General features: G+C 36.5%; 2 protein-coding genes across 5 annotated transcripts in view; both read right to left on the bottom strand.

Annotated features, from left to right (window-relative positions):
* Positions 1-211: 211 nt before the first annotated feature.
* On the bottom strand, positions 212-7,944 carry DTWD1 (DTW motif tRNA-uridine aminocarboxypropyltransferase 1). 2 transcript variants are annotated; one of them, XM_088172546.1, is made up of 5 exons: positions 7,890-7,944; positions 5,569-5,847; positions 4,430-4,573; positions 3,329-3,602; positions 212-504 (listed from the first exon to the last, which is right to left on the bottom strand). In XM_088172546.1, exons 2-5 carry the CDS (start codon positions 5,839-5,841, stop codon positions 275-277), a joined length of 921 nt encoding a protein of 306 aa, XP_088028672.1. In that variant the 5' UTR covers positions 5,842-5,847; positions 7,890-7,944; the 3' UTR covers positions 212-274. The 2 variants fall into 2 exon arrangements, with proteins under 2 accessions (XP_088028672.1, XP_014743272.2); XM_014887786.2 differs by lacking the exon at positions 7,890-7,944 and adding an exon at positions 7,392-7,732.
* Positions 7,945-21,281: 13,337 nt separating this feature from the next.
* Positions 21,282-27,361, bottom strand: part of FGF7 (fibroblast growth factor 7) — a 28,995-nt gene continuing 22,915 nt past the window's right edge. For all 3 annotated transcript variants that reach the window (XM_014887766.2, XM_014887767.2, XM_014887764.2), the window contains exons 3-4: positions 25,436-25,539; positions 21,282-25,048 (exon numbers count right to left, since the gene is read on the bottom strand). In XM_014887766.2, the coding sequence (XP_014743252.1) occupies positions 24,854-25,048; positions 25,436-25,539 (299 nt within the window). In that variant the 3' untranslated portion in view covers positions 21,282-24,853. The remainder of the gene's footprint in view (positions 25,049-25,435; positions 25,540-27,361) is intronic.

Here is a 27,361-nt window from a genome sequence, read left to right as displayed (position 1 = left end):
TCCCGTCTCCGGAAATGTGCTCATCACAGTCAGCACATCAGGCCTGTAGGTTGAAGTACAGCAATATTTAGCAAAATGTAACTGTTCTCAAATAAATAACTCTCATCAGACTGCTTATCTGAGCCCTTCTACAACCTCAAGTGTGCAGGATGAGGTCTGCAGTTCCCTTCTGGACATTATTTAGAGTACAATCTACTTCCAAAAAAATATCCCAGTTGTGTTTGTGCAGTTTATTATTACAAAAAAATAGTAGTGTCATGCACCAACAGACAGTTTACTCTTTTCCAGCACAACACTTGGCATCTTTAATCAATGTATACATAAATGAAAAGAAAAAAAGCAGATTATCATATTGTCCTTTGTAGCTCTCTTTCAAAATCTCCTGATGATAGTCCACAAGGAAATAATAAATTGCTTCTATTGTGGAAAGGTATGTATCTGGTTTTCCCTTCTGATGACGCCAAAAGCATGTTTTCCGTGTCTTCAACTCGATTTGCAGTAACCCTGTAAAGGAAAAAAGAGAAAAAAAAAGAAGATGACCTAGATTAGACAATGTGGATTGGTGGCCAGAATGTCAAAGAAGACTTTAGTTTTGTTATCTGAATTTGCTACTAGCCTGCTCAGTGTCTGCATGAAAATAATTTCTCTTCCTGTACCTCCATTTTTCATCTGTAAAACTGAGGCAATAATTTTATCCTCCTTCTTGGACCACTTTGGAATTTGATGAAGTGCTGCTTTAAGTCCTAGGTTACAATCTCCATACCTGCAGTTAATTATAGGTTATCCTTTCACACAGCCCTCAGTAAACTGCAGTCACTTCACACGGCAAGGGTGAAACTCACACCTACCAAGACTCATCAATGTTAATAAAATTATTATTTCATCTTCTGCAAAGTTAATACTTTTCAAGTGTAAAACAGAATCCCTCAGCCTGTTAGTGTTCCTGAAGTGAGGACTATTTGCAAGAGCCAGGAACTTTTCATTTATGCTTGTTAGGTAACTGAAATCTCAGTGAAATTACTCAGGAGTAAGTATGACAGCAACTCATAATTAACTTTATTAGATACTAAAAGCATTCCCACTTAAGATAGAATTTGGTGCCTGTATGGCACAAGAAAATCTTTAATCTATTTACAGTGTCTGTTCTATTATTCAGATGAATTTTAAACATATATCTTGGTTTTTATGTTTCCTAAGATGCACAAACTATTCAACACTGAAATCACCTTAATATATTCAAGTTCAAATTCACAGGAAAAAACACAAAGCAACCAGTTTCTTTAACAATCATGGTGATATTGCCAATAAGCTCCATCACTCACGTGATAAAAGTCATCATTAACAACAGATTCAACTGTTTGTTTTCTGATCTAGGGATCACTTTTAATGAAGTAATCAATCCTAGACATTACCAACTCTCATGTATTTCTTGTCTTTAACTGATATGGTTTTGTTTTCTAAAGATATATTAAGCATATTTTCCAAGACACAGAAGTATTTTGTGCCCAAGTTCTCTCAGCTTATTTTAAGACTGATGTACTCATTTGCTTTCTCTTGAAGCACAGTTTACTAGATTTACTGTCTATATAAATATAGGCTTACAACACACAAAGCTTTTCTTTACATTTTCTTGGCTTCATTAATGTTTTCATTCAGTATTTCTTGTAACTTAAATCTTAGTAAGTATGGCAATTACTTTTTATTTGGAATTATGAACACTCCTTTTTGAACTTTAGGATATGATGAATATTTTGTTGGATGATGACTTCATTTGCGATTGACCTGAAAAATGAAAACAGTTCTCTATTTTTCATGTACGTACAACATAAAAATGTCATCAGTTTATGCCTAAGGAAACTCTGCCCCATTCATCTTGGAAGTGAAAACTTCAATCTCTAAAAGGGGTATTAATGCAATATATGTTCTTTATGACTTGTACTAAGGAAAGCAATGCATGTGTGCACTGTTACACCCAATGTGTGGATGGGTCAAATTCTCCCATACTAGGAACTGATTTGCATGACACTATGAAACCTCACAGCAATCCTGAAAGGTGCTCAGGAACACAGAGGGCTGCGATGTTCTAGAAAGGAGAGAGTAGCCCACCAAACCAGCATGGTCATGGGGTAACTGGAAAACATTCAGAGCTCCAAAGTAATGCCAATTAAAACTTTTTGACTAATATATGCATAGGCTTCCATGCAAATTTTCAGTTCCCTGGCTACCTGTTAGTTTCCTTGAATTCATCCTCTTAAACTAAGTTTCAAATGCCTTACATTAACTTGCAGTTCTTCTAATCTTTACAGTAATACTTCAATGTAGCTGATAGAGTATGTTTTGTGTTAAACTAAATACTTACAACAGGATTTTAATTAGCCAATACATCATACTAACATGTGGGATTCTTTAATAAACTGACTAGACAGCAAGGCAACATTCATCTTCTGGGTAAGAAAGTTTTTGAAGTTCCTTGTAGGATCCAGTGCAAAGCAGTATTAGTATGCATGTGTGTATATATACACGTATATATATATATATATAGATAGATATATAGCATATAAACTTGTCAACCTGCCTCCTAGCTAAGTGCACTTTTTGCACTAATGAAAGTATTTTCAAACTCCTATTCATCTTAAAAGAAATGGAATGCTATTGCTAAATTGTTTTGTCTTTTGAGGTTTTAATTAGAATTCTTAAATGTAAACTTCTTGTAAAGAACTTAAGACAAAAACTTTTTGTAGAATTACCAGTTTCTGCTTTCAGAGCTGGAAGGGTGTGGAGGGCAAGCAGCCATTCCCCTTGTGTCTGAAGTAGTGAGATTATGGAAATGTCCACTAACAACTTCAGGAGAAAGAGAACCCAAGCCATGACAAACCTGTGCTGAACCTCCTAAAATCCCTCATTTTCCTTCTTGGGGCCTGTCTGCCATCAGCATGTACACAGCTGGTCCCGTGGGTCCCTGGAAAGCAGACAGCCACCAGCAAAGGCAATCTTCCTGGCTTCCTTCTGAGGCCATTCTGTTCTACTGCCTAACATGACAGCTCCCATTCTCTGAGACTGAGGAAATTTTCTCCAATGGAGAAGTGAGACAAAAAATGTGAATGCTTTCTTAGTACTAGTATTATGTTTTGCAAAATAAATTGTATGACATAAAAAGTAATGGAGTTTTTGTCTCAGGAAGCTCCACAGCCCTGGAACAGGCTACTGAATCCTTCACAAACACTCAGATATGGGGGTATATACAAGCTTACATGTGCTCAGGTCTGTTATGTGTCCCCTAATTATTTCTGCAGCAATAACATCTCAGTATCAACTTATATTTTTTTACCTTGAAGTCGTTCATCAGTTATTATCTTGTTAGTTTGATTCCAGGTACTGTCAATAAATATTATTTTCTTCAGTCTAGTGCCTTCACTCCTGCTGCTCGAGATGCATTCATTTGAAGTTTTTTCTTCTTCAGGTTCTATTTTTGCTTGTTTAAGAAGTGGCTCTCTGGAACAGTCATCGTCACTAGCACAGACACCTTTCTTAGTGTACTTTTGGAGATGAAAAGCAATGTCTTTTACAGAAACTGAACTGGGGCCAGGAAATACAAGTGCTATCTGAGTGAAGAAAACAAAAGAGATCCGAGTGTCAATAAAATCTAATAAAGCAACAAGAATTGTTAAAATAAAGAACAGAGGTTTTCTACCTTGTCTATAAACACTTAAGTTGGGACAAGATGAAATAGTATCTCTTAAAAATATTCTATTGTCTAATATAGTGTTAAATCCATGTTAAAAACACGTTAATGAATTGAGATCCTTAACAGAGATTTTTAATAAATGTTACTTCCATGCCTCTACTACCAATGCTAACACTTCTGTATAAAAAGATTTTTCAGCCAAGACAATGGTGTCACTCCGAGGAAGTTCAGATGTCACTTGTCACTGTAGTATATGGGGCAGGAGGGCCATAAAGAAAAGCTTACATTTAAATGAACATATACATATTAAGTTCATAACTCACTTTTTTGTGCTCTATGCTATGGTAGACAAGAGTTGCATTTCAGTTGTTTTCGTCTGTAATGTTAAAATTTTTCAGGCGTTTTAAATGCTGAAGCTGCTAAATATGAGCACAACATTCAACTGCTGTTTAACTTGCTCCAAGTTGAATACTTTCATTTATGGGCAAACTATTTCTTCATCCACAAATAAATCCAATTCTCCACTACGTAAGGTGATGAACATAGAAAATTCAAGGTGGTTAAATTGTGCTGCAGTCTTTCTCAGCCTTGGAGAAAAGGGTTCAGTCTAGAAGTCTGTGTTTGCTCAGCTAAACTTTGAGAGAGCACAGGATGGACTGCACTAATGGAACAGGGCACTATCACTGCAGGAGGAAGCTGCACCTCCCCAGCATAAAGCCTGGCTGTCTCTAAAGAATCTCTTACTTCGTGTCTCTTCTCTTCATATTCTGGAATGCAAGGGTATTTATAAATTGTAACATCATCAGGTGCCAGGAGCTTAGCATGCACAGCAGTGCTTTTGCCGTCGGTTTCATTGGGGTGTTTAATAATGTCAATCTTCAAAGGTAACTAGAGTAAAAGAAGACAAAAGCAGTATTTATCATCACATTTCAGAACATCTGTACAAAAAGTTACTCAAACTTCGGGAGAAATTCCTATGGGTGTGTAATTAAAACTATCTGATCATTTTTGACAGGTTTAGAACTAAGCTAGAGACAAATAAGAAGAAGCACCTTTTACATTCGATTTATGCAAATAATTCGATTTAAGCAATGATGCACTTTGGAATGCTGCCAGCAGTAGTGTGGTAAAATCTCCAGAAACAGAATCAGTAAGGTAAGCTGGATGTGGTCTTAATTTGAGCAATATAATAGTTCTAAATATGAATACTTATCTCTATTAGGTATTCACCCAACTGTGAAAATGGCTATTTCAGTGAAAATACACCTAAGTTTACTAGGTCAAATTTTCAAAGTACTTTTAAAGTATTTTTATGATGCTTTCAAACTCCAGTGTCTTCAAAAATCGTCTAAGATCCTAACTGATTTTGCAAAATTTCTCAGTCCTCTCTTGACAGTTTCCCCAAGTGTCTTAGCTGAAAGGCATTACACTATTTGTATTTTAAGAGTAGTTATCTGAATTACAGAACCATGACATATAGGAATGTCTTTTAGGTCATAATTTATGTAAAATTCACCTTTGGTTACAGACAAATCTTTTGTTCACAATATAATGTGTTCTGGCCAGAGTTACTAGAAACTAAACTTTCAACAACTGTGAAAACCAAGTTGCTTGAGAAGCTGAGTGACTTCAGCCTATACTCTCATCTAGAAGATACATAAATGTGTATGTGAGGATTGGAACATTTTCAGTGTTTGTACATATAATTCCTCAAATAAGAACAGTAATTTTATCTAACTGTATTTTATTCATACTTATAGTTGTGTACAAGATGAATGTCTGTAAAGAACGAGTCAGCAAAAAAATGGATGCAGACAGACTATTCCTGTCCACAGCAACTAAAACCTAAAAGATATTATAAAAAATCATTAAGAGATATTAACCTTCACAGTTGGAATTTCTGTGGTAGGGACAGTTTCAACAGGAACAAAGCATGTATAACAATAAAACATCCTTGAACTATTGCATCGGGGACATTTTGATCTCCCACTCTTTTTTGCCTTCTCCAGTACTTCCTGGGATGCTAACTGTAATTGTTGCAGTGGATTATCTTGAAACGATGATGGAGTCTGCAGCAGCCTTTCCAAACACTCAGTATTTCTTTTGGCTTCTTCAGCATTTTCTTCATTTAAAAGATTAGGTGAATTTAAAGACATGGTTAGCTGAAACAGACAAAATGTTGTTAAATAAAAATCCAATTACTATGAACTAATCTATTGGAAATTATTCTGTATTATCCCATTTAACAAAAACATCTCATCAAAGAACGTATTTCCTACAACCAAAAGAACCTGAGATCTACATCCTTAATTCACAGATGCACATTCATTATCCCACTCACTTAACTCCTGCAGAAGTCTATAATTTCTCTGTTGTTAAGACCTGTGTGTAAAAGTTTATGAAAACACTGGTAAGCAGTGTTTACCTGGATGGGCAATCCCATCAGTCTCCAGTTTGACTACTGACAAGGAATTATGTCTACAGGACAGAAATTTGTAAGACAAAAGTTAATTGTGCAAATTTATATCTCCATCCTGAAGTTTATTGTGTGTGGGCCAACCAAATAACCTGAATGAAATTCCTCTTGGATAGAACTTTGTGAAATAGAAGAAATTTTCCAGAAGAGCTTGAGGTTGAAAAGTAACAGCTAGAAGAGGGCTTTGGTGCCCCATGTACCAGATAGTAAGTGCTGGCCCAGTCTAGACTTCTGCAAGTTTGTGTTTATTTAGTATCATTGCTGGATTTTTTTCAGGCTTTCTTCAGGTGAGCTGTTATCTCACCTCTGCAGCTGGCACAGAATTTTCCCCATGTACTGGGAGCAAGTCATGAGAAAGATGACCATGTGCCCAGCCCAGGGCAGACAGAATTAGTGCTGCTGGGCTATCACAACCCCTTCTGACTGATCCCTTGGGGTGATCCTCACAGCAGCCCTCAGCCAGGAGCCTGCACTAGTCACAAAGTGTCTTTGGCACTTTGTGCTGCATTATTTGCAATGAAAGAAGTTATTATCAGTATTTACTTTCAGCTAATTTAGGTTTACTTTTTGTCATGTCAAGGATCACACTTATGAAATGATGTAGCAAAGTCATGTTTAACAAAAACAAACTAACAGTAAGTCCTGAAATGTAATCCAAAATTAAGCGTTTAAATAAAATCAAGTGTAATAAAATTGGAAAGTAACAAAACCAAAAAACTCAGCTAGGTTTCCAACACAAAATTAAAATCAATTCCAGAAAAAAACCCTGTTATTTTCTGGTAAAATTAAATTCTCATGCATGCTATGATACCTTCCCCTCCCTCTCTGCCAAAGTCTAACTTTTGAAAGGTCAGGGATGTCCACTCAAACACAAAATCTAATATGAATATGAATTTTCTAGTACAATTTGCTTTCAAGTTTCTCTGAGATAAAGGCAGTATACTTTACATCTCAGAGTAACCTGTGCTACTATCAAGTTTCCTCAAGAAGCAGAGGCCGAGAGGCCCTGGAATTGGACATGCATTCCCAGCCTGCAAACTGATTCTCTTCAGTGAAATGTCTTACACGGTGACACCCTGGAGCTGTTATGGATACTGACAGGGGATACGCTGTGCCCAGGCTGCAGCACTATACACACAGTACACTTCAGAAAATGACAGACTAGAATTCTAAGAGCCAATCTCATTTCAGGCACATATTTTTAAGACTAAATAACAACTCCATCTGCACCTCATCTCCAAACCCCTGGTAAATCACTGCCGGTGGAGGGTAGCCTCCACACTGCCATTCTAGGAGAACTCAGAACGTCGGCCGGTGCACGTCGGGCGTTGTGTAAAAGCTCAGGGGGTGCCATAACCTCTCTCAGTGCCGCTGCTCGCTGTATCAGCCGAGCGAGGGAGCGCAGGCCGGGTCCGGCGTGCAGCGCTCGCAGCTCCTGTGCTCGGCGGGCACAGCCCCGGCCGCTGCCGCTGCCCCCGCAGTAACAGCGCGGTTCTGCCGCTCGGGCGTGTCTGCACGGCCCCGTCCCGCCGCCGCAGCGGCACCAAGGCCCCTGGGGGCGCAAAGCCGCTTCCTACCGCGGGCCGCCCGAGCCCGCCCCGTGCACAGCGCGGCCCCTGGGCGCTCCCGAGCCGCGCTGCCTTCTCTCTCCTGCCGCCACCGGCGGGGCGGGAGCTCCTGAGCCGCTCCTCGCCCGGCTCCAGCCCCTCCGCACCGCCCGCTCCTCACCCGCCACCCGCCGCGGCTCCCGCGCGGCCCTCGCAGGCCCCGGAACGAAAGTGCCGGGCTCGGGCGGCGCGGGGAGGCGGGGAGCGGAAGCAGCCCCGGGGCTGAGCGCGGCTCCCGCCGGGCCGGCCCTGCCTGAGGGGCTTGGGTTTGTGTGGGCGCCTCACGCCCTCATGGGCTGTTCCGTGTTTTGTGTTACAAAAACCTGGCCAGAAACCACTTCCACTATTTTATTTTATTTTTTTTTAGTTAGAGTTGGGATTAAAGGTATGTCGCTCTGCGATCTGGACGTTACGTTTCCCATAATTTTAATGGATTAACCCTGAAGCGTACCTGACTTCTTGCTGTCAGTTTCTCCTCCTCGGGTTCCCCGTGGCCAGCACCACAGGTTTCAGGTTCACCTTTCACCGGCTTCCAGGGATTTCCGAGCTCTTTTTTCTTCTTTTTTTTTCACCCCGAGGACTTTGCCAGCTTCCAGCAGCTTTTATTATCTCTGTTTCTTCAAAGAGGTCCCGACCCTGACTCTAGCAGGTGTCCTCCTCACACAGGATCACCACTATGTTACTTTTTATCTTCTTTTTTCTCTTCAGTCAGAGTCGGGATTGAATGCACAAAAGACGGAATTAAGTGTTCGGACTTGGTTATTTGTTAATTCTTATCTATAGTACAGTGAATGCTACAGCACTTCTAGCTAATAAGCTAAACATGAAGAAGTGGCGATGTATCTTGCTCGTTACAAGGTCTTTTAAAGCCAAACAGTCCAATTAAAAACGAACATCTACATTATTTTTACTTTTGACCCAATGACATGTGACCCGCAATGAGGCATTTTTTGTTCAATTAGCAAGTGGTACCTATACCCGAGAAGAAGAGGGACAAGAAGAAAGGAAACCACTGCCCTAAAACCTCCATCTTGTCCCATACCTATTCGTATATTCTAAAACCCCAAATTCCAAACCCTTCACCATGTGATACTACACACTTCTATTCAAATCGCACTATTCTAGTTCCATCATTTAATTTTGGAAACCTTCTCCAAAACCTCAAGTCAAAACCAATACTCTTTAAAAAGTCTGTGCCTAACAGCACAGAAAATTCAAAACTCCCTGTTTCCAAAATTCCAACATTCCAGGTACCAGTTCCCAGCTGGGCTTGTGCCAAGTGTTCCCTGCCCTGTGTCCTGTAGAACTCCAGGAAATATCCAGGAAAGATAGATCAGAATTTCTTTTACCCTGTATTTTTCCCCTCACCCAGTAGTATCCTTAGAGCATATTTATTGACTGGAAGAATTGTGCTGCTGCAGTCCTCTCTGCTTGTTTTGCATCTCTCTCTAAAGGGACATGGGATCTCTGCTGTGAGGTTCCTTGGCCTGGCTGAGGATGCTGCTCCATGTCCAATATTCGGCCTTTAGGGTGAACTTTGGCTAATCTGCAACCTTCACAGAGCTTCCAACTTGTAAACAAAATACTGAATACATAAGAATAGTGGCAGATTTGCCACTTTTTCTTCAGTGTGCATTTTTAGTACACAAATAATAATAGTATAATATTGTAGAGGTAGTGAGAAGGAAATGGAAGTTCTGTCTTTGTGATTAAGTGCCTTTACATATCTTTCACATTCACACTTTTCATATTTAGTATGTTTCTTAATATCTAAGGATGTATAGTAGCATTTTGTGTATTGGAAGGACCTACAGTGAACATGCTCTCTACTATAGTAATAGCTTTGACTGTCAGTTTTAGTTGTCTATAGTTCAAACATTTGCTGATATATGTTATCTTAAGGGTTTTTTACAGACATTTGGGTGACAGCAGTTGTTGATGTTTGACAGCAGAAAATACAAAAGTCTCCTTTTATTTTTGAAGAATTATTGGGGTCTCAAGATTTGGTGAGTCCAGTTGGCTATTGTTTTAACTGCTCATGTGCATGGAGAAGTGAACATGTAGGAATCAGGTCGTGAGCAAAACCTTATGAATGTAAATATGAGAATTGAGTTTGAGTGTAGATTGTATTTCCAAGACCCTTGGGCAGTGCGAAAGAGCTTTGTAGAACTGGCAAACCTTTAAGAGAGCAGACTCTCTGCTGTTAACTTTCTTATTTCTTAAAGCTATACCATGGAGGAAAATGCCTGCCTGCTGTACAGCAATTTTCTGTGGCTGGAACTGTGCTTGAGTGCTGATACTGAATCAAGCTTTGTTTGAAAGATTTGATCAGGCCATGCCATTACTAACGTAAGAGAAAGTCCTGAACCCTGACACAAAAGGTTCTCATGAGGATGAAAGGGAAAATAGTTAGTTCTGATTTTACCTTTCTCTCTTTTCTTACACTAGTAAGACTGCTAGGGAAATCTTTGAGTATATCTGCCTTTCTGGTTTGTTGAAGAATTCATATAATGTGGTTACCAATGATTTGTCAGAATGACATTCTTTTTGGAAAAACGAGGACCTTCCTTTTGGCCTGGCTACGTTATTTGCAAGTATTGATTCACTCAAATATTTTAAACCAGAAAATTGGCTCTTTTGAGTTTTGAACCAGAACTTTTTCCCCCACTGGAACAAAGAAACAAAAAATGTTTGAAAATATGTGGAACATTTCATTATAATTTTTTTAATAGTATATATCTAAGAGGAGGAACGTGACATAAAAATGGAAGCACTTTAAATTAGGATAATATCAAAACAAAGTATTGAATTAATTGTTTACATTTTAAAATTGGTTTTTCGTAACCATTTTACCCTGAAATCACAGAATGAGCATGTGTGTATTAATAGTTTCAGTGTAGTCAATAACATTTCACCAATTTACTTTTTAAAAGAAATAATTTGTCTTGCTGCCCTGCTATTAAAATAGGACATGTCAATGTCCTTCAGCAATACCAGAGTGCTTAAAACCACACTGATGACTCTGTTTTAATGCTTACTAAGTTATTTCAGGAAAGTGATCAATTTGATGGTCAGGTTCTAACAACTACCTTTGGTTCCAACAATTTGCTCAAATATTTAAGCTGCTAGTTTAAATTCTTTGCTAGATCAAGGAACAGTTTCCTCCTGTGCTTCCAAGGCTGTTCTCAACAGATGGAAGGCATTACTGGCCTTTCCGAGAACTTAAATTGCACATGATTTTATTTGTCTCTTTAGAAACATAATGACCCTTTTTTCTTGAGTTATCTCCTTCTCTAACTAAAAAGTTATAGTCTTTTTAATTACTCTGTGTCTGCTGTAATGGGCCTCCCTGGTCTATTTCTGTTTTTCTGGCTCTTTGAGATGATGTAATCCTTTCTGAATGCAGTACATGAGAGAGGAGGAAAGCACAGTCTGCATTGCAGTGTTGCCAGAATTAGAGATTCTTAGATGTAAAATGCATTTGTACTTGGATTGCAATTCTTTATGCAAGATAAAGTTCACAGATTACTTAATTTAATCTTTGTATAATTTTCAGAGAAAGCTGTTTTTACAATGTACTGATTGCAGAAGGAATGGCTGAGTTGTATCTCTCTTGATGGGCTTTACTTTTTGGTGGGTAAGTTACAAAAAGATTATTCTTTTAGTGTTATGTAAATATCTGTATGAACATGAGACTACTCTCAGACTTGGAGAAGAGAATAAACACATGTCACTGAAGCACAGAAACGTGCTCAGAAAATGTCATGCCAATGTGGCCCAGTGTGCCTGGAGGAACATCCTACTGCCCTTGAACGGAGCACCCAACAGGCATTGGCCCAGATAAGTGTTTCCAGCTTTCCCTCAGCCTGTGAGTGTGAGGTGTCAAGTTTATAATTTGAAAAAGCCTAATAAACCAAAGTCCCAGTTCTGCCTGGGTTTTAGGAACATTTTGTTTAGGCCTAAGCAAAGTGCAGGCAAAAGTCTACGCAAGCATGTTCCCTGTAGATTGTGGTGTTAATAAAGGAAAGATGAGCCTAAAATGGTAACTTTTAAGCCTTCCAATCCTTCCAGTGGTGCAGGAGCCCTGTGTTAAGTTTTGTGTGTACACACATTTAGGTGTAGATCTAGATATATGTAAGGTCTTTGCCTGCTTGGAGCTTTCAACCCAGCCCCTATTTTTTGCTAAACCTAGCTAACTTTTAAAGACGCTGGTACTGAGCAAATTACTGCAGAGGAAGCTCTGACTCAGGCAAGTGAGAGGCAGAAAGGAAAGGAGTATTAAATATTTTTAATTATTTTTATGGATAAGACAATAAAGATAAGATTTTTTTCCCTTGGATATAGAAATGTAATTACACCTATCTCTGTGTGTTTTCTAGGGGGTAAAAAAAACTAACTTAAAAAACTACATTGGTTTCTCTATATATTCTAAGATTATCTTGTAATCACCTAAAGAAAGTATCAGTTTTAGACCTTTTTTACTTATCTGAAATGTATTCACAGTTCATACTGTGAATTGTCTTAGCTGAAAATACTGTTCATTTCATTGTGTGAAATAGAATTCATTATGAAACAAGTTTTAATAGATTTTTCAGGTTCCCAAATTCATGGTTGAGGAGTCAAATGGTAGAAATGTGGAGGTAAGATTCTTTAGCTTGCATTTTAAAAAGTACATAACATTCTGTCCTATGGATATGGTTTAACTTGGAATTTAAAGAAGTTCCTCTGATGGCAAACTAAGTCAATTTTTCTAAGATTACATGAATTCAGATATATTGGGTAGTGGAAATTCCCAATACTGTGTAAATATGATGACTGACTTCACTATAAAAAGTGTAAATTCTGGGGTTCTTAAACTCAGCTTGAGTGGGAATTAGCTATGGCTTTAAATACTTTAGAAAAGGCAAATGAGAAGTCACAGTCTTTTCCTGTGAATTCAGGATTTTAATTACCAGTTGAAGAAAGCAGGGCTGATTTTGAGCTGTGTCTCTGCTGCAGGCAGTGATCCCTGTTCCTGAGCAGGTTGGTGACTGCGGGGTCAGGGCAGCTCTCTCCTTGGGAAGGTCAGTTTGGGAGTGAGGCAGAATTCAAGGCTCTGTGAAAGGCCAAGGTTCTACACTGTTTTATCATTTCAACTTGAATTGGAAATGTGTAAGCTTTCATTAATATTTACCATTAACATGTAAATGCTTGATGTAATAAAATACAGACTAGGTAAGTATAAATTAAACCATAAGTAATTTATTTTACAAACGAATTTGAATTCTCACTATAAAAATACTTTTTAAATTTCATAATTAGCTATCAAAAATACTTCCTTTATGCTGTAGGATTAGTAGCATTAAATTGGTACAGAAATATATATAAAGAGGAACAGATCCCTAATATTCACCAGATCATTGTTATCACCAACATAAAACAATCTCTCTGAAATTCTGACTTTTGACCTTTTTTGCATATTAAGTTGCTATTATTAATTAAAATAATTTTATTATTTTTTGCAAATTAACCTGTCATCAAATAGTATTACTCTGATTGAATTTCACAATCTGTATTGAAATAGTTACTATCTGATAAGACTTAAGAACATTGTAAATATTCTGAGTGAATTTTGACTGCTTCACATTTATAAATGAAGGAAACCTAATTCCTGTCATTTGTCCAAGTCCAAATACTGTCAAGCTGATAAAAACAAGTTGTGCAGAGTGAAGGGTAGATTTAAAATTCAGGTGGTTGAGCAGCCTTGATAAACTCTGTGTCTGAACACTGAACTGTTGATAGCACTTGCCACAAAACATATGTGGGCAAACGCAACATTTTTGAGGAAAACTTAAAAACACACCCAGAGAAGCATGCTGGTTCAAGTTGACAATCTGCAATAGTAATCACTAGTCATACAAAATATTAAATGTTTTTTTTTTCCTCAAAAACCTAATGTCTTGGCAGCCAGAGAATGGCCATAGATCTTACTGTTTGCACTGGGTAAAAATCTTGTATGAGTTTGTAATCTACAGCTATTCCTGTTAGAGACATTTGTAATACACGGGCAGAAGCTGCTGATGCTTTCTGAAATGCCTCCTATGGTGGACTGGTAACATTTTTTGTTTATTTGTGCTTAAAGATATGCAAATACATCCAGATAAGCAAGATGCAAGGAATATGGAAATCCTATTAGCACTTCTTCACACGGTTTTGGCACAGCTGAGGATCAATGCTTGCCTCCTAGAACATGTTAGTTCAGTGTCTTCATCTACTTTTTAATTGTGGTTATTTAAAATATTTCTGTTCTTACGTATTTTTAAATTATGTTATAAATTTAATACAACAGGTGTGACTGGATGCCTTACTAATTTTGTATCAAATAAAAATATTTTTGTGGTTTAAACTGTAGATGTTTAGACTTTTAGTCTTAGGTTAACTGAAAATTGAAAAAAAAATCAGTAACAGGCTGAGAGAGTTGTGGGTGTCTGGCAGATCAGTCCCTGTATTTTGCCAGCTTAATGTTGACATACCCAAAGAAAAAAGCAAAAGCTAAACATTCCCATTGCAAATTTTTCCCTTCAGTATTTCTGCAAGCTGAAAGAAGTTCCTATGTGCTTGCAGATCATGTGTCAAATTAAAATCCTTGTACTTTTTACATTTGTCTAGTTATGATTTTTGAGTTTTGAATCTCTGCATTCTGTATACTGAATTTTTTGTTGTCGTTTCGATAGAAAATTGTTCTCAAAGTCTGGAGAAGTCTTTTTCTCTCAAAATAATCTATTACAGTGCTTCAGGACTCTTTGTGGTCATGGTTTCTCCAGAAGTTTAACATATAAATTAATTCTAAGTGTTCTTAGAGCTGTTTTTATTAAACAAATAATCTGCGTATTCCACAAGTACAAAAATGCGAGTGTTTTACTCATGCAGCTCAACTGCATCAGCTTTAGATCCAAGATTAACTTGTCATGTAACTTTAAGGAGCTGTAGTTGAATGTATGAAGAATTAGTTTAGCTAGCAGGTTTATATCATGAAGCTTAAAATAAACTTTTAGATAAAATTGACTGTTTATTTTACTTCGCTTACTTTGTATAATGGTGCTAAAATTTATAAAAGGTATGAGTTTGGAATATTTAGGTTAAGAGCATCAATCAAAAGTGTATGGGTTCTGTTACCTCAGGTGATCATTATGTTCGTTATTAAGAAGAGGAGGAAAATATTCCTGTGGCAGGAGGCTGTGATTATGTACACTGGCTTTGGTTCACTTAGATCCTTAATTGTCTTAATTGTTGGCTGATAAACTTAACAATTGCTTCAGATAATGCATCTTTCAGTGCTGTTCTGAATCAGGAAATACCTCAATATACTCAAGACCAATTAAATGCTTAAAGGTTGTTAAAATGTTTGAAGAAGGATGTGTTGGAATAAGAGCACTAATTTGGGGATATGTGTTTTGGTGCTGCTCCTTTGTGTTGGCAGTGCCTCACCTCACACAAATGTGAGCTTTAACAATGTTGTGCATCACTATTTTGCATACAGCCATATCTGAATTTATGTAGGTATCTTTGCCCTGAGTTTTTCCCCTTTTGGAGCCTAACCCAGAACACTTGTTTGACACAATGGCAGATTTTGTGGCAAATTTTCTTCTTGTTCCCAGGAATGCTAAAGATGCTTTTTCTCAGGTAAGAGTACCAGTAGCATTTTCAGTGACACATGGGTAGCTGCTGCATTTTGGCACATAAAAGTATTAACATGACACATGAGCCAGTGTACTTGCATCCAGATTGGCAGCTTTTGGCTCCAGAAGACAGCTGGAAGCACATCCATGTAAGTACCTGAGAGAGAGACCAACCAGAACTGGTGAGAAAAAGCTGGAAATTGTCATTGGCTGTCATTAAAGGGAATATTTTGGCTCATATAATAGGTGAATAGTAAAATTAAATTATAATATTAAATGATGTGATTTTTAAAAGCTTTGTTTTTTTTTTCTGTAGCAGAAGGTCGTTGCAATTGCTACGGTTCACTTGAATATTTTTACATTAATTTAAAAAAATTACAATATTAAGTCTCTTTTGTAGACTTTTTAGATACAGTGTTATTTTTTCAGGTGTATCCTGAGTGGATATCCTGAGACATATTTTTCCAGACTATCAGCTGTGCATTTCATTGAGAATCTATTGCCTTTATTGTCTGTTGCCTTATGTGTGTAATGCCATGCATGTATACATACATAGAAAATGCAGTACTAGAGATACTGGTGTCAAAGCTGGCTTTATATGCTCAGTAATAATAATTATGATGATTTCTTAACACTGATTTTAAGTATATAAAAATGAGTTAATGTTTTAGAACAGTACCCTGGAAAGGAATCTAAACTGTCCATGGCATTATTCTTAAGAAAAACAAAACTGGATCAAACGTCTCAAAATGGTTTTGCAAAAGCAACTGTTGATAGGCGGCCTTGAAAGTATTTCTCTATAAAAAAGAGCCACTTTTGACAAATATTCTTACAGAATTCAGACTATACATGTCCCAGAAATTTGTATTGGAAGTAGAATTATATTAACATTAAAGGAAGTAGTATTATATTACCATTAAATATCTGCATGTTTTGACAGTAAAAGTTTATGATTTTTAGATTGCATATGTCATTTGATATCCATTTCAAAACTTAGATTTAGAGCAGATTTCTATCTTTAGTGCTCATTTATTTAGATTTCATGACAATGTGGATTTCATTATCTTGTATGTTGAAACTGATTGACAAATGCAATAGAAATATGTTTTTGAAGTAGACGTAAAATACAGAAATATTTTCTCAAAACCTTTCTCTGTGTCAGTCACTGTTTGTTGAGCAGAATTTTCTTTTTAGTTACAGACAGAGAAAATTGTATGTAGAAAAATATCACCCTGAAAAATTTAATTTAGAGAAGGTTTATATACATCAAAGTTATCCATGTTCCAAACTCCTAAAGGGTCTTTAACTTGGAAGAGCTGGATAAGCCCGCAGCGTTCTCTGTAATGTGTAACCACTATAAACAGATAATGGATGGATTTAAGTGAAATTTAGTCAGACCAGAAAAAATCCCAGAACTTTAGGAGACCACTGCTATGGCACAGATTCTGTGTCTGCATGAAACTTATGGTGTGGGAGCTGAGTAAAATTCTAGTGGAATGAAGACTGAAAACCACGAAATAAAGTAAATTAAGTATTGCTGCGAGAATAATTTGCAACCTCAACAAAGCATATGCAAATGTATTAAATTACCAGAACTGGAGCAACCACAAAGTAAGGCTTTTCACCCATGTGCAAACCCAAGCAGAAGCAGAAGGGAGATAGCAAAAACTGTTCTGGTTGACTTTAAATATGTGAATATAATTATTTCAGTTAACAGGCTTGGAGCTCATGCCTGAAGTTTACAGTGGCATAAAAATTTGCGCATTGGAGACAGGAAATAAAGCAATTTTAATTTCATTTGGGTATATTCATAGGATGATTTTCGAAATTCACATAAACATTTTTCTAAATTAAATTTTTTTTAATTTTATGTCTAAAACCAAGGAAATGTGTGTGGAAGAAATGGAATCTCAAAAGCCTTAAGGCTGCCACAGTAAATCATACTACTAAAGATGCTACTGCTAAAATACAAGCTGGTGCATCTGCCAGTTCTGCAGGAGCCAGTCTTGTAAATATTTTAAACATGTAATGCATGTGACCATAGACTTTGGAATGAAACTTACGGTACACTGCAGAATCCTAATTGTCAACATAAATTGTTGCTAATATTTTCAGTTTATTTTGTACAAAACCAAAATGTTAAAGCAATGCAAAATTAAATGTGAATTTTGATCAACTCTAAACATTTATCCTGCCAATATATTGATAAGTCAATTTGATTATGCTGTGAACAGTATTACAAAGCATTTAAAGAAGCTGCTGATCGTCCATCTTGGTTTGATTTGTCACTTATACTAATGACCGCCACTCTTTTTTCTACTCCTTTCTCTGGTATCTGGATCCCATTTTCAGTATGTCTTGCATTGTAGCCTCTTTTGCCCACTTGTTTTCGCTGTCCCAATGGATCAGACCTTGATTTTTATTCTTTCAGTCTAGCCTTCTGTTCTTTCTCATGGCCACTATTTTAACTTCCTTTTTTTCAACCTTCTTGTACTGATGTTGCTTTTGACTTGCTCCCTTTCTGAATGTTATCCAGCATTTTGTTTCTTCAGGGTAGCCAGTTTCTTCTCTCTTCCCCCTTCCTGAAATTACTGTTTTCCTTCAAGCATCTACAGCCACAATTTTATGCAACCAATATTCTCTTAATCCTTTTTGACAGTCTGCACCAACCATAACCATAACTTTTTCTCTCCTTGTCTTTTTTCCCCCTCATTTGTTTTGTTTTCATGGGCTCATTTGCTTTTTCTGAATTTAGATCATTCCCCTTCATCAAGGTAGGAAAACCTTATTTTTGTTGCGAAATAATTCAGAGGAAAATATCTGAGTGAAAACTTGTAAATTTGCATTCCCAGTCCCCAGACTCTATCATTTCCAATGACAGCACTCTGATATATTTTCTCTACAATTAGGTTAAATGCTTGGGAAAAGATGGAGGGCTGTCTCTTGGGTCTATTAGCGTTAAGGAGAGGAGGTTTGGAACATGCTGTTCTCAGAAATCCTGAATTAATGAGGGACTGCAGACACACCAGAGGATGGGGAAGTGTTCTGTCATGTGCCGTGATTTCCACAAAGCTTTCTCTTGTAATGTGGATGTAAAAGAGCTGTGTGAGGCTTTCTAAGCAAAGAGGGGAGTTCCTCCTGAGACCTAGTTGAGAGATTCAGTGTGTACAAATGGATAGGAGTTTATAGAATCTTTGTATAGATTGGCTATGCACAGTTGTGACTTAATTATGTGAACTATCTTACTGTCAGTGTATAATGCCTGTTAGCTTTCCTGAATAATTTTCCTATTTTTTACTTTAGTGTTTCTTTGTAAGTACAATTAATGTGGTTCCTTTAAAATTGAATGTCTGTGTTACTCTCATCAAGTTACAGTCTTGAAAGGAAATTCTTGTTTACAGAATCCATTTTTTGTGTGTTGCTCAGTTTGCAGTACAGTGTTTAGAAGCAGAAATGTATCTGGGTTTTTGAACACAGGAACGTTTGGGTATTTTTTTAAACCCAAAAATCTAAACCCAGTGGAAACATTTTTATAAAATCTAGTGGTTTCATTCCAGTATAATCATATTTCCTTTTAGAGCTTGGTACTTTACTAGTAGATAGAAACAAGAATATGAAAACAAGTAGAAAGTGATTATTTGTGAAGCAGGTTCCATAAATCACCTCAGCTGTTGATTAACCCTTCTGACCTCGGGGAGACTGTTCTAATGACAATAATTTTGAAGTCACTGCAGATGTTATCTTGATTTTTTTTGCCAAGATACAAAGACTTGTTTTTTCCTATGGCAATAAAATAAAAGGGAGAAGCCTTACTATTTTAGCCCTTCCAGTAGTGATCTACCTTACTGCTTTAGGCTTTCAGGGTGCTCACTATTTTAATAATCACTTGTTCTCTTTCATGGCCCCCGAAAAGTTAGTTGCTTCTTCAGATCCACTTTTGTGCCTGGGTTTTGGTGAAATCCATAGGAATAGGGTGCACAGGCAAGTTAGCTGATATATTGATATATCTTACACAGAAATTGAGTGTTCATGGCTTTCAAATATTCCCTTTCCTCGAACAATTTCATGCCATTTTCCTGTACTGTACAGTAACATCAGAGTAACTCAAGAAGAGATATTTGTATCTGTATTTGCTGGGGTGAGCAGAGACACTGATCTGCCTGTGGCACAGGGGTGTCCTGGTAGCAACAGCAGCCACTGTGGATGTGGGTACAGACAGTGCAGCTCCTCTGCTGCCCTGGTGTGATTAGTCAGGTAATTTCATTAGTCAGGTAATATGAGTATGTTCCATGTTCTAGCAGTGTGTACCAGACTTTGTTTGTCTTACTTGTCAATAGGACATTAAAAGTGGCTTGCTTGTTATGTAAGAAATCTGTAAGAGAGCAAGGTTTCAAAGGCCAGTAGATGAACCCTGAAAACTCAGCAGTCACTAACTGAGGACTGGATTCTTGTCCATCAGAACTGGTGCTGTCCAAGGTAATAGTGAACTGTGTGTGTGTTTGGACAGCCAGTTGTTAATGTAAAGGGAATCGGTCCTGAATTCTGATTATATGATATAACATTATAAAAGAATTTCTAGGAGTAGTGAAGATATTACTGGATTAGCTGGAAGAAAAGGGAAGTGAATCTTCTGTTCTACTCAGTTCTGGTGACACCACACCTGGAGTACTGTGTTCAGTTCTGGGCTCTTAGTACAGGAGAGACATGGGCAGAAGGGAGCCCAGGGAAGGGCACAAAGGTGATTAGGAACGGGTGCATCTCTCCCATGAGGAAGGATGGGGAGCTGGGACTCTTTAGCCTGGGGACGGGAAGGCTTAGGGGGAAGAGCAGTGTATATAAATTCCTGAAGGGAGGGGTGCAGAGAGAACTGAGCCAGGCTAACTTCTGTGACACTAGCCCTTATGTGACAAATTATACATCTTCAATCTTATTCCTCTGCTTTTCTGGTTGGAACTGAAGTAAAATAATTATTTTCATGAGAAAGTAATTTCATCTGAAGTGAGTAATTTTGTTTTTCCTACTGTATTGGGTCGATATTTTCAAGTGCCAGGCCTCTAAATAAAAGGGTTTCCCTAATGGAGCAACCAAACTTGGCAAGCTAGGTTTGGCCTTCCAGGCAGAATTAAGAAAATCTCCCTTTTTAGGCCTGGAATGTAAGCAGTTATGGAATTTCAGTGTCTGGAATGCTTTAGATTTACAAGCTAGCTTTCCTCAGACAGGTATTGTGAAGTTATTTACAGGGCTCAAGACTTAACACTTGGTAGTTTTAATATTATATAAAGCCCAAATATTTAAAATTAAATTTTGCTGGTTTATGAATTTCAATGAGTGGTGTTCAAAAGCTTTCTTAGAAATTTTGCTGGGGCAATATTTATAAAGTTAGTATAAATGTAAAAAAAAAACCCTTGTGCAACTCTTTGAATATTTTTTCCCATCTAGTTTCTGTTTTGAATACTGTCCTAATCTTCAGAATTATCAACGCAGAGAGTTTAACATCATTTTCTGCTAGTAAATTCCCCTTCTCCACTGTATTAAGTAAACGTGTGATTTAAATGTTACCTTTTAAAACTCATCCAGTGGTGTAAAAAATTGTACTTCCATTTTTTGTTATTAAATGTTGGTTAAAAAATATGATTTCTAAGTATGGATCTCACCTCTGACGATGACTTTTCCTAATTTGTGGAAAATCATCTAACTTGTCACTTCTTTTTTCTACATGTTAAATGTTATGAAATCATTATAGTATTTGAAAAATTAGTAGTGAGGAGATGGATTTCATAGGCTTATGAAATATTTATACTGCTCAGATACTGGTCACTGAGTGCAATGGAATACTGATGTTTTCATTACTTTATTGATTTAACATCAACTTACATCTTGCTTCAGCTTATTAAAAGAGAATATACATATTTTCTTCAAAAAGTGATTTAAAACACAGACAAGTGTATTTTAATAGTTAATTGAGCAACCATTTAGTAATGTGATTATTACAGATGCTATGCAGAGCCATGTTTTAAAGTACCTGCAACAGAACTAAAAGTGAGACTGTATTGTACTGTATAATATATTTTAATGGTCATGGATATTGTCCAATTGTCATTTTTATTGTTATGAAATGTATTTACATCATTTTGCATACCTTTAAGGACCCACAAGTTATGAGAAAAATACGTAAGTATCCCTGTAAAAAGGAAAGTGTGTTTTGTGTAGTTGTTTGAAGGTATTGTTTCATGAAAAATAACTTTCCTGTGGAATCCTAGACTCATTAAAGTAGGAAGAGTACTGCAGGTCTCTTGTCCTATCTCCTCTCAAATTAGGGCCCACACTGCTTGTACTGGGCTTTGTCCAGTCAGGTCTTAAAACCCTCCAAGAATGGAGATTCTTCTCTGAGATTTCTCAGGTGGGGTTTGCTCATTTGTGTCCCAGGGTGTTTATCAGCAGTAACACTAAAGTAAATAAGTCAAACCTTTCTAATTACAGATCCTGTGTAATGGAGCAGTTTCTGTGAGGTGAGTGGCTGTTGTAGGTGCTGCTTTGACCACAGGAGTTGTATTTCCCTTCTGAACCCCAGGCTGGACAGACACACTGTGTAGTGTCGGTGGGAAACTATGAAAAACTCTGGGAAGGCAAATGACTCTGAAGGGAAAGCAAAGAAATTACACTTGAGGTTGGCTTTTATAACCCTCTTTGCTTGGGTTTTCTTGAACTTTTAGTATTATACAGGTTAGTAATGAGCCATTTCCAGACAGGTGTATCAGTTTATTTATGTATAAACATTTTCCTCCTACATGGTATATTGTATGTCGGTGTTAAGACTGCATTTGGTTGTGATGCAATTGATGTAGGAGGCTTTCGTGAAGATTTCTGACACTTTTGAATTCCTGTTAAAATCTAATAGATTCTTCTTATTATCCTTGTCCTGTAAAAGTTTGCTACTGGAGATCATTTCTGTAAATTTTCTGATTATTATTCTCTGGTTTTAGCACTAATTTTTTTTTTTTTTTGAGTCAGTATTTAACAATAGATTTTCTAAGATAAAGATACATTGAAAATTGCTCAGTTGTAAGGACATAAGAGTGTGGTAGTGATGAATTGCAGCATTTACAGTCAGGTGTCTTTCTGGGAACAATTCCCTCACAGAACACATTTCAGTTCTGACAGCTGTAAAACAAAGCAGCCTTGGCTTACCTGAAAATGGTGACATAGTGATTCATTATATCAAGCATTTAGCAGTAAGGGCTAATTACACTTTGATTCAGGATTTGTTTGACTGTATTTCTGTGTTTTTGAATTACATAATCAAAAGATTGTTTAAAAGAGCCTGTCTGCATCTGGTTTTAAGATTTTTTACATATATATTTATATATTAACGTGCATACATACATTTTAATTAAAACTTCAGTAAAGCTTTTAAGCACAAACAATCCTAATGGAGTTTTGTTATTTTCATTTTTATTTCAACGCTTCCACTAACCTAGTTTAGATATAGAAACTTCTGCTAGTATTTTAATGTTGATCATAAGTGTGAACTTTGTTTCACTGTTTAAATATTCACAGAAAGTAGTGCAGAGAGGTACCAGCAAAAAAGCTTCTTTTATAGTACAGTCTGTTGTGTTCAGTGAACAAGTAATAAATAAACTAGCAAAAGCACAGTGAAGGTTTACTGATAGAGTTGTATTGATAATTTTTTATGCATGGATCTGTTTATATCTTCTTTGATTTTTGAATTGCTAATAGAATTGATTTTCAAATGGCACTATTAGTTAAAGAAGAGGGTTTCTTTAAAAATAAATATTTGTCAAAGGAAATTATTGCCGTTTTCTGTGAGTGCTCTTAAAATGAAAGTATTTCACGTAGGAAAAAATGGTTGATTCTAGTCACTTGTTATTCAATGCATAACATTGAAGCATTTAAGACCATTTTAAATTAACTTGACTCTATCCCAGTCACGTCTGCTGCTTTAGCTAGTTTTTGGTGATCTTTATCTAAGTGCAATTATCACAAACCCAAGAAAAAGTGTAGGGAAACTGGATTAAATGATACAATGCATAAGTCAGGTAGGGCTTAGTTGAGCAGTTCCATAGCTAGAAAGTCAAGATCAGGTCACAGTGATTTTAGCTGTAGTTTCAAACTAGTCAGGCAGGCTTGCACATATTTCTGTATCTGACTGGAGGTTCTGCCATCTGAGCATTATTTCCAGTGCCTGCTGGAACTGTAACCTTCTTTTACCTGGCATAACTCTGAGCATGCCAGTAATTCAATTATCAAGAGTATGTGGCATAGATTTTTAAAATTTTTGCATTGTTTCTTTTGAGATGTCCATTGTGTGATTTGCTGCAGGCTGTCATTTTTGTCTGCCATCCAATGTATGTTGGCAGGAGGGTTGTGTACTAGGCTTTGTGTCTGGTCACAGAAAAAAATTCATGCATCTCAGCCAGACCATTTTGTTTTTCCTTTAGAATTAAAAGCATATGAAACAGATGCAGCTTAATAAGTATCTTTTTTTATAAATAACATTTAAATAACTTAAAACAATAAAGTTCAAATACAACTTAAAATAAAGTTTAATGCTGTAACAACAGAAAAAGCATGTATAAGAATGGGAAAACAATATTGAAAGCTGTATGCCCTAACAGGAATTATACAAAAGATAGGATATGTTACATAAAAAACCTTAATATGTCTGAATTTTTGCTTCATAGTTATATAAAATGTTAATTTGTGAAAAGTGAGATGAAGTACATTATTTATTCCTATTTTTATTTTACATACACTATTTGAAACATCTTTTAGAGCAGCATTAGGTATTTGTTTCATTAATAGATAGGAACATTTTGTGTTAGAGTAAACTTAATTTTTCCAAACTAACTCTCTTATCTGAATACAACAATAAACATTTACAAGATTATATTTTTTTTGATCATATAGTTTATGTATAGGATATCAGTTTCTTGGGGGAAGTATTTAAAATACTGCTCAGCCTCCACATTTTCTATTGACTTGATAATCTGACAACTCATTCCAGCAGCCTTAAAGTCTGACATATTTTACACAACATTATCATCTGCTTATTATTATTATAGCAGCCATATTTAAGAAGCAGATAGTTTTTTAAATAAAATATTATCAGATAATCAAGTAATGACTTATTCTTCAGGGTAAATTAATTTAAGAAACTACCCAGTTACAATGACTAAGATAATGATTGTACAACTCTTTAGAATTTTTTACAACTTTTAGTTAGTAAATCTGGTTTTGTGTATATTTTCAAATCTTTTTCATGTAGTCTCTTAAAAATAAACATAAATGCGCAAGTCCAGCTTGTTCAGTTTCTCAGTAGTATTCCAGCCTCTCTTGGTATCTTGTCAAACAGTCTTCTTAAAATTAATCTTCCTGCTGGAACTAGTTCTTTATAGATCATTTGTGATTAGGATATTGCCAGAGGAAGAAAGTGGGATGCTCTGTGTTCTTTCTTTGTTTTTTTACCTTTCATTGGAACCCCTTTGTGGTTTAGTGTAACAAACATCTCCTTTCCTTTGTGTGTCCATTTTGCAGAAGCGTACGTATTGTAATGGTTTTCCTCAATCAGTTCAATGAAGTTGCAGTCCTCGTTGCATACTTTCTATGGAGAATAAATAATAAAATATGGTAAGGCAAGTACTGTCTTTTTAAATACTTAGATTAGGGAAGATGGGAGAAGAATAGGCATTATAGACCCTGCATATTGGGAATATTTTAATAAATAAATTTGACCTCTGAAATCTGAGTATTGAATATTTTAGCTTTGTATATTCCCGCTTAGTATTCCACATTTTGAAGAAGTATATAGGACTTAATCATTCAATTTATTAAATGGACATGAAAGTATAATATGGGGTTCATGGGATAAGTCCAGAATTCATTTTACTTAGTTAGGAATCTGTTTTATAAAAATACCATACAAATGCTACATCTCAAAATACCTCTAAGATTATAGGGATGTGCACATAAGAGAAGTTTACATCCATACCTTTCCATAGAGCCGTCCTGACTTGTTCATTGCCAGAAAATATTCACTTTCCACTCCTTTGATTGCCACTATTCCAACTGCCACTGTTCGAATTTCTAGAATACCTGCAAAGGTACACAGCAAGGGCTGTAAAATGGTTGGTTGTTCTCCAGTTAACTTAGCAGGTTTAGTTGAACCTATGTTCTGTAATATTTCCATGTTTATTGAAAATCTGCAGTGATCATTCTTAGAATACAGAAAAATGATGTGTATTCATGTGAAGAAAGGGCTGGACTTCAAAAATGCCCTCTGTGTGATCATGTCTGCATAGAGCCACTTTAAAATTGTATATGCTGAAATTGTGATGTCAATATAAGTAATTTCTCTATTTTCAGAGAATCAGTGTAGATTAGAATTTATCAGGGTTTCATTTGGAATGTGTAGTTAGCCATGAAGGTTCACAGAATTTGTGTAAAGCCTTTATTTTGAAGTCTTATGTAGCAGTATCATCCCCTTGAAAGAGTGTAAACCTTAGAACTTGCGAGTGATAGAAAACAGACCACAGTGTCTTAAATAAGATAAAGTATTTGCTTGACCTTTGTGTGCTTTTATGACTGATTGGAGCTGTAAAGATACGTGTATTTGAAAATCATTAAAGGCTGTCTTGAGAGCTTATTTATTCAAAACCAGAAAACATTTAGTGTTTTCTATCAACTGCTTTATTTTAATCTCTTTGATATATATCAGCAATACTTTCTGTAGTCACTGTGATGCATTTAAGTTACCTGCACCATAAAAACAATATTCTTTTGTTAATATTTAAAAATAAAAAGATGAATGCAGGGGGATTATGCAAGTTATTAAGGAACAACAGGTTGTTTTCAAGCTTAAGTATTATTAATCTTGTCTTAAGCAAGTTTAGAGTTATACATGTGAGTTTGAGCTGTGTCTTTCAGTATTGAGTCACTGACAGAACTCTGCCACTGTGCTGTGACTCCTCCAAAATGGGGTCTTTCAAAGGCAGCCAATTCGAGGCAAATTGCAAGAGCTAAGCATGGGGGAGACAAATGAGGGCGGTGGGAGAGAGGCATGTGTTAGATTATCACCTGAATTTCCTCTTTAACAAAACATTTCCCTTTTTTTCCCTTTCAAGTTGGCATTGACTTTTCACAGCCACACAATAAGAGTCTTTTCTTAGTTAGGTTTTTAAGAGAGGCATTAAATATCTTCAATATTTCTCCTTCCCTATCCTCTTGTGCTTTGCTTTCCTTTGTGTTCTGTTTTGCTTTTTTCCTCGATATTATTGATGTACCAGTCCTGGAACATATGGGTATTTTTTTCTTCCAATTTTCTTTAACAGATCAGTTCCCTCCTCTCATGGTGTGTGCACTGCTGGGCATTCAGCTCGGAGCATTTATACTTCTGTACTCCCCTATAATGCCAAACCATTTTTTTTCTAAGTAAAGCTTTTAGAATCTTTGACAAGTTCCACTCTGCTGCAGGCCTAGCAATAGTTCTAACAAAGGGCAATCTGTAACCGAAACTTACAAAAATTATATTAACTATCATTTAAATTTCACTTTAGAAAAACCACAGTGAGGCTAAAAACCAGATGAACATCTGCATTTAGCTTAACAAAGAACATAACAGTCGAAGGGATCTCTGGGTCATCAAGTCCAGTGCTCTGCTCGCCTGGGAATTGCATCAGATAATTCTCTTTTCATAAACTTTGCCAATACTAAATTGGAGTTGTTATTTCTTTGCCCCCAGTGTTTCTGCTGAAGGCTGTTCCAGAGTTTGATTTATTTTAATGGCTAGAGACTTCGTAGTAATTTGCAATCTGCATTTCTTCAGTGACAGCTTATATCCATTTGTTCTTTTGCCTCTGCTGGCCATTAACTTAAAGGGAGATTTTAAAAAAAAAAAATCTATGTTTGAGTTTTCTAT

This window comes from Sturnus vulgaris, chromosome 13, assembly GCF_052056855.1.
Source record: "Sturnus vulgaris isolate bStuVul1 chromosome 13, bStuVul1.hap1, whole genome shotgun sequence".
In the NCBI taxonomy this organism is placed as follows: Eukaryota; Metazoa; Chordata; class Aves; order Passeriformes; family Sturnidae; genus Sturnus; species Sturnus vulgaris.
This window is presented reverse-complemented; position numbering and strand designations above follow the sequence as displayed.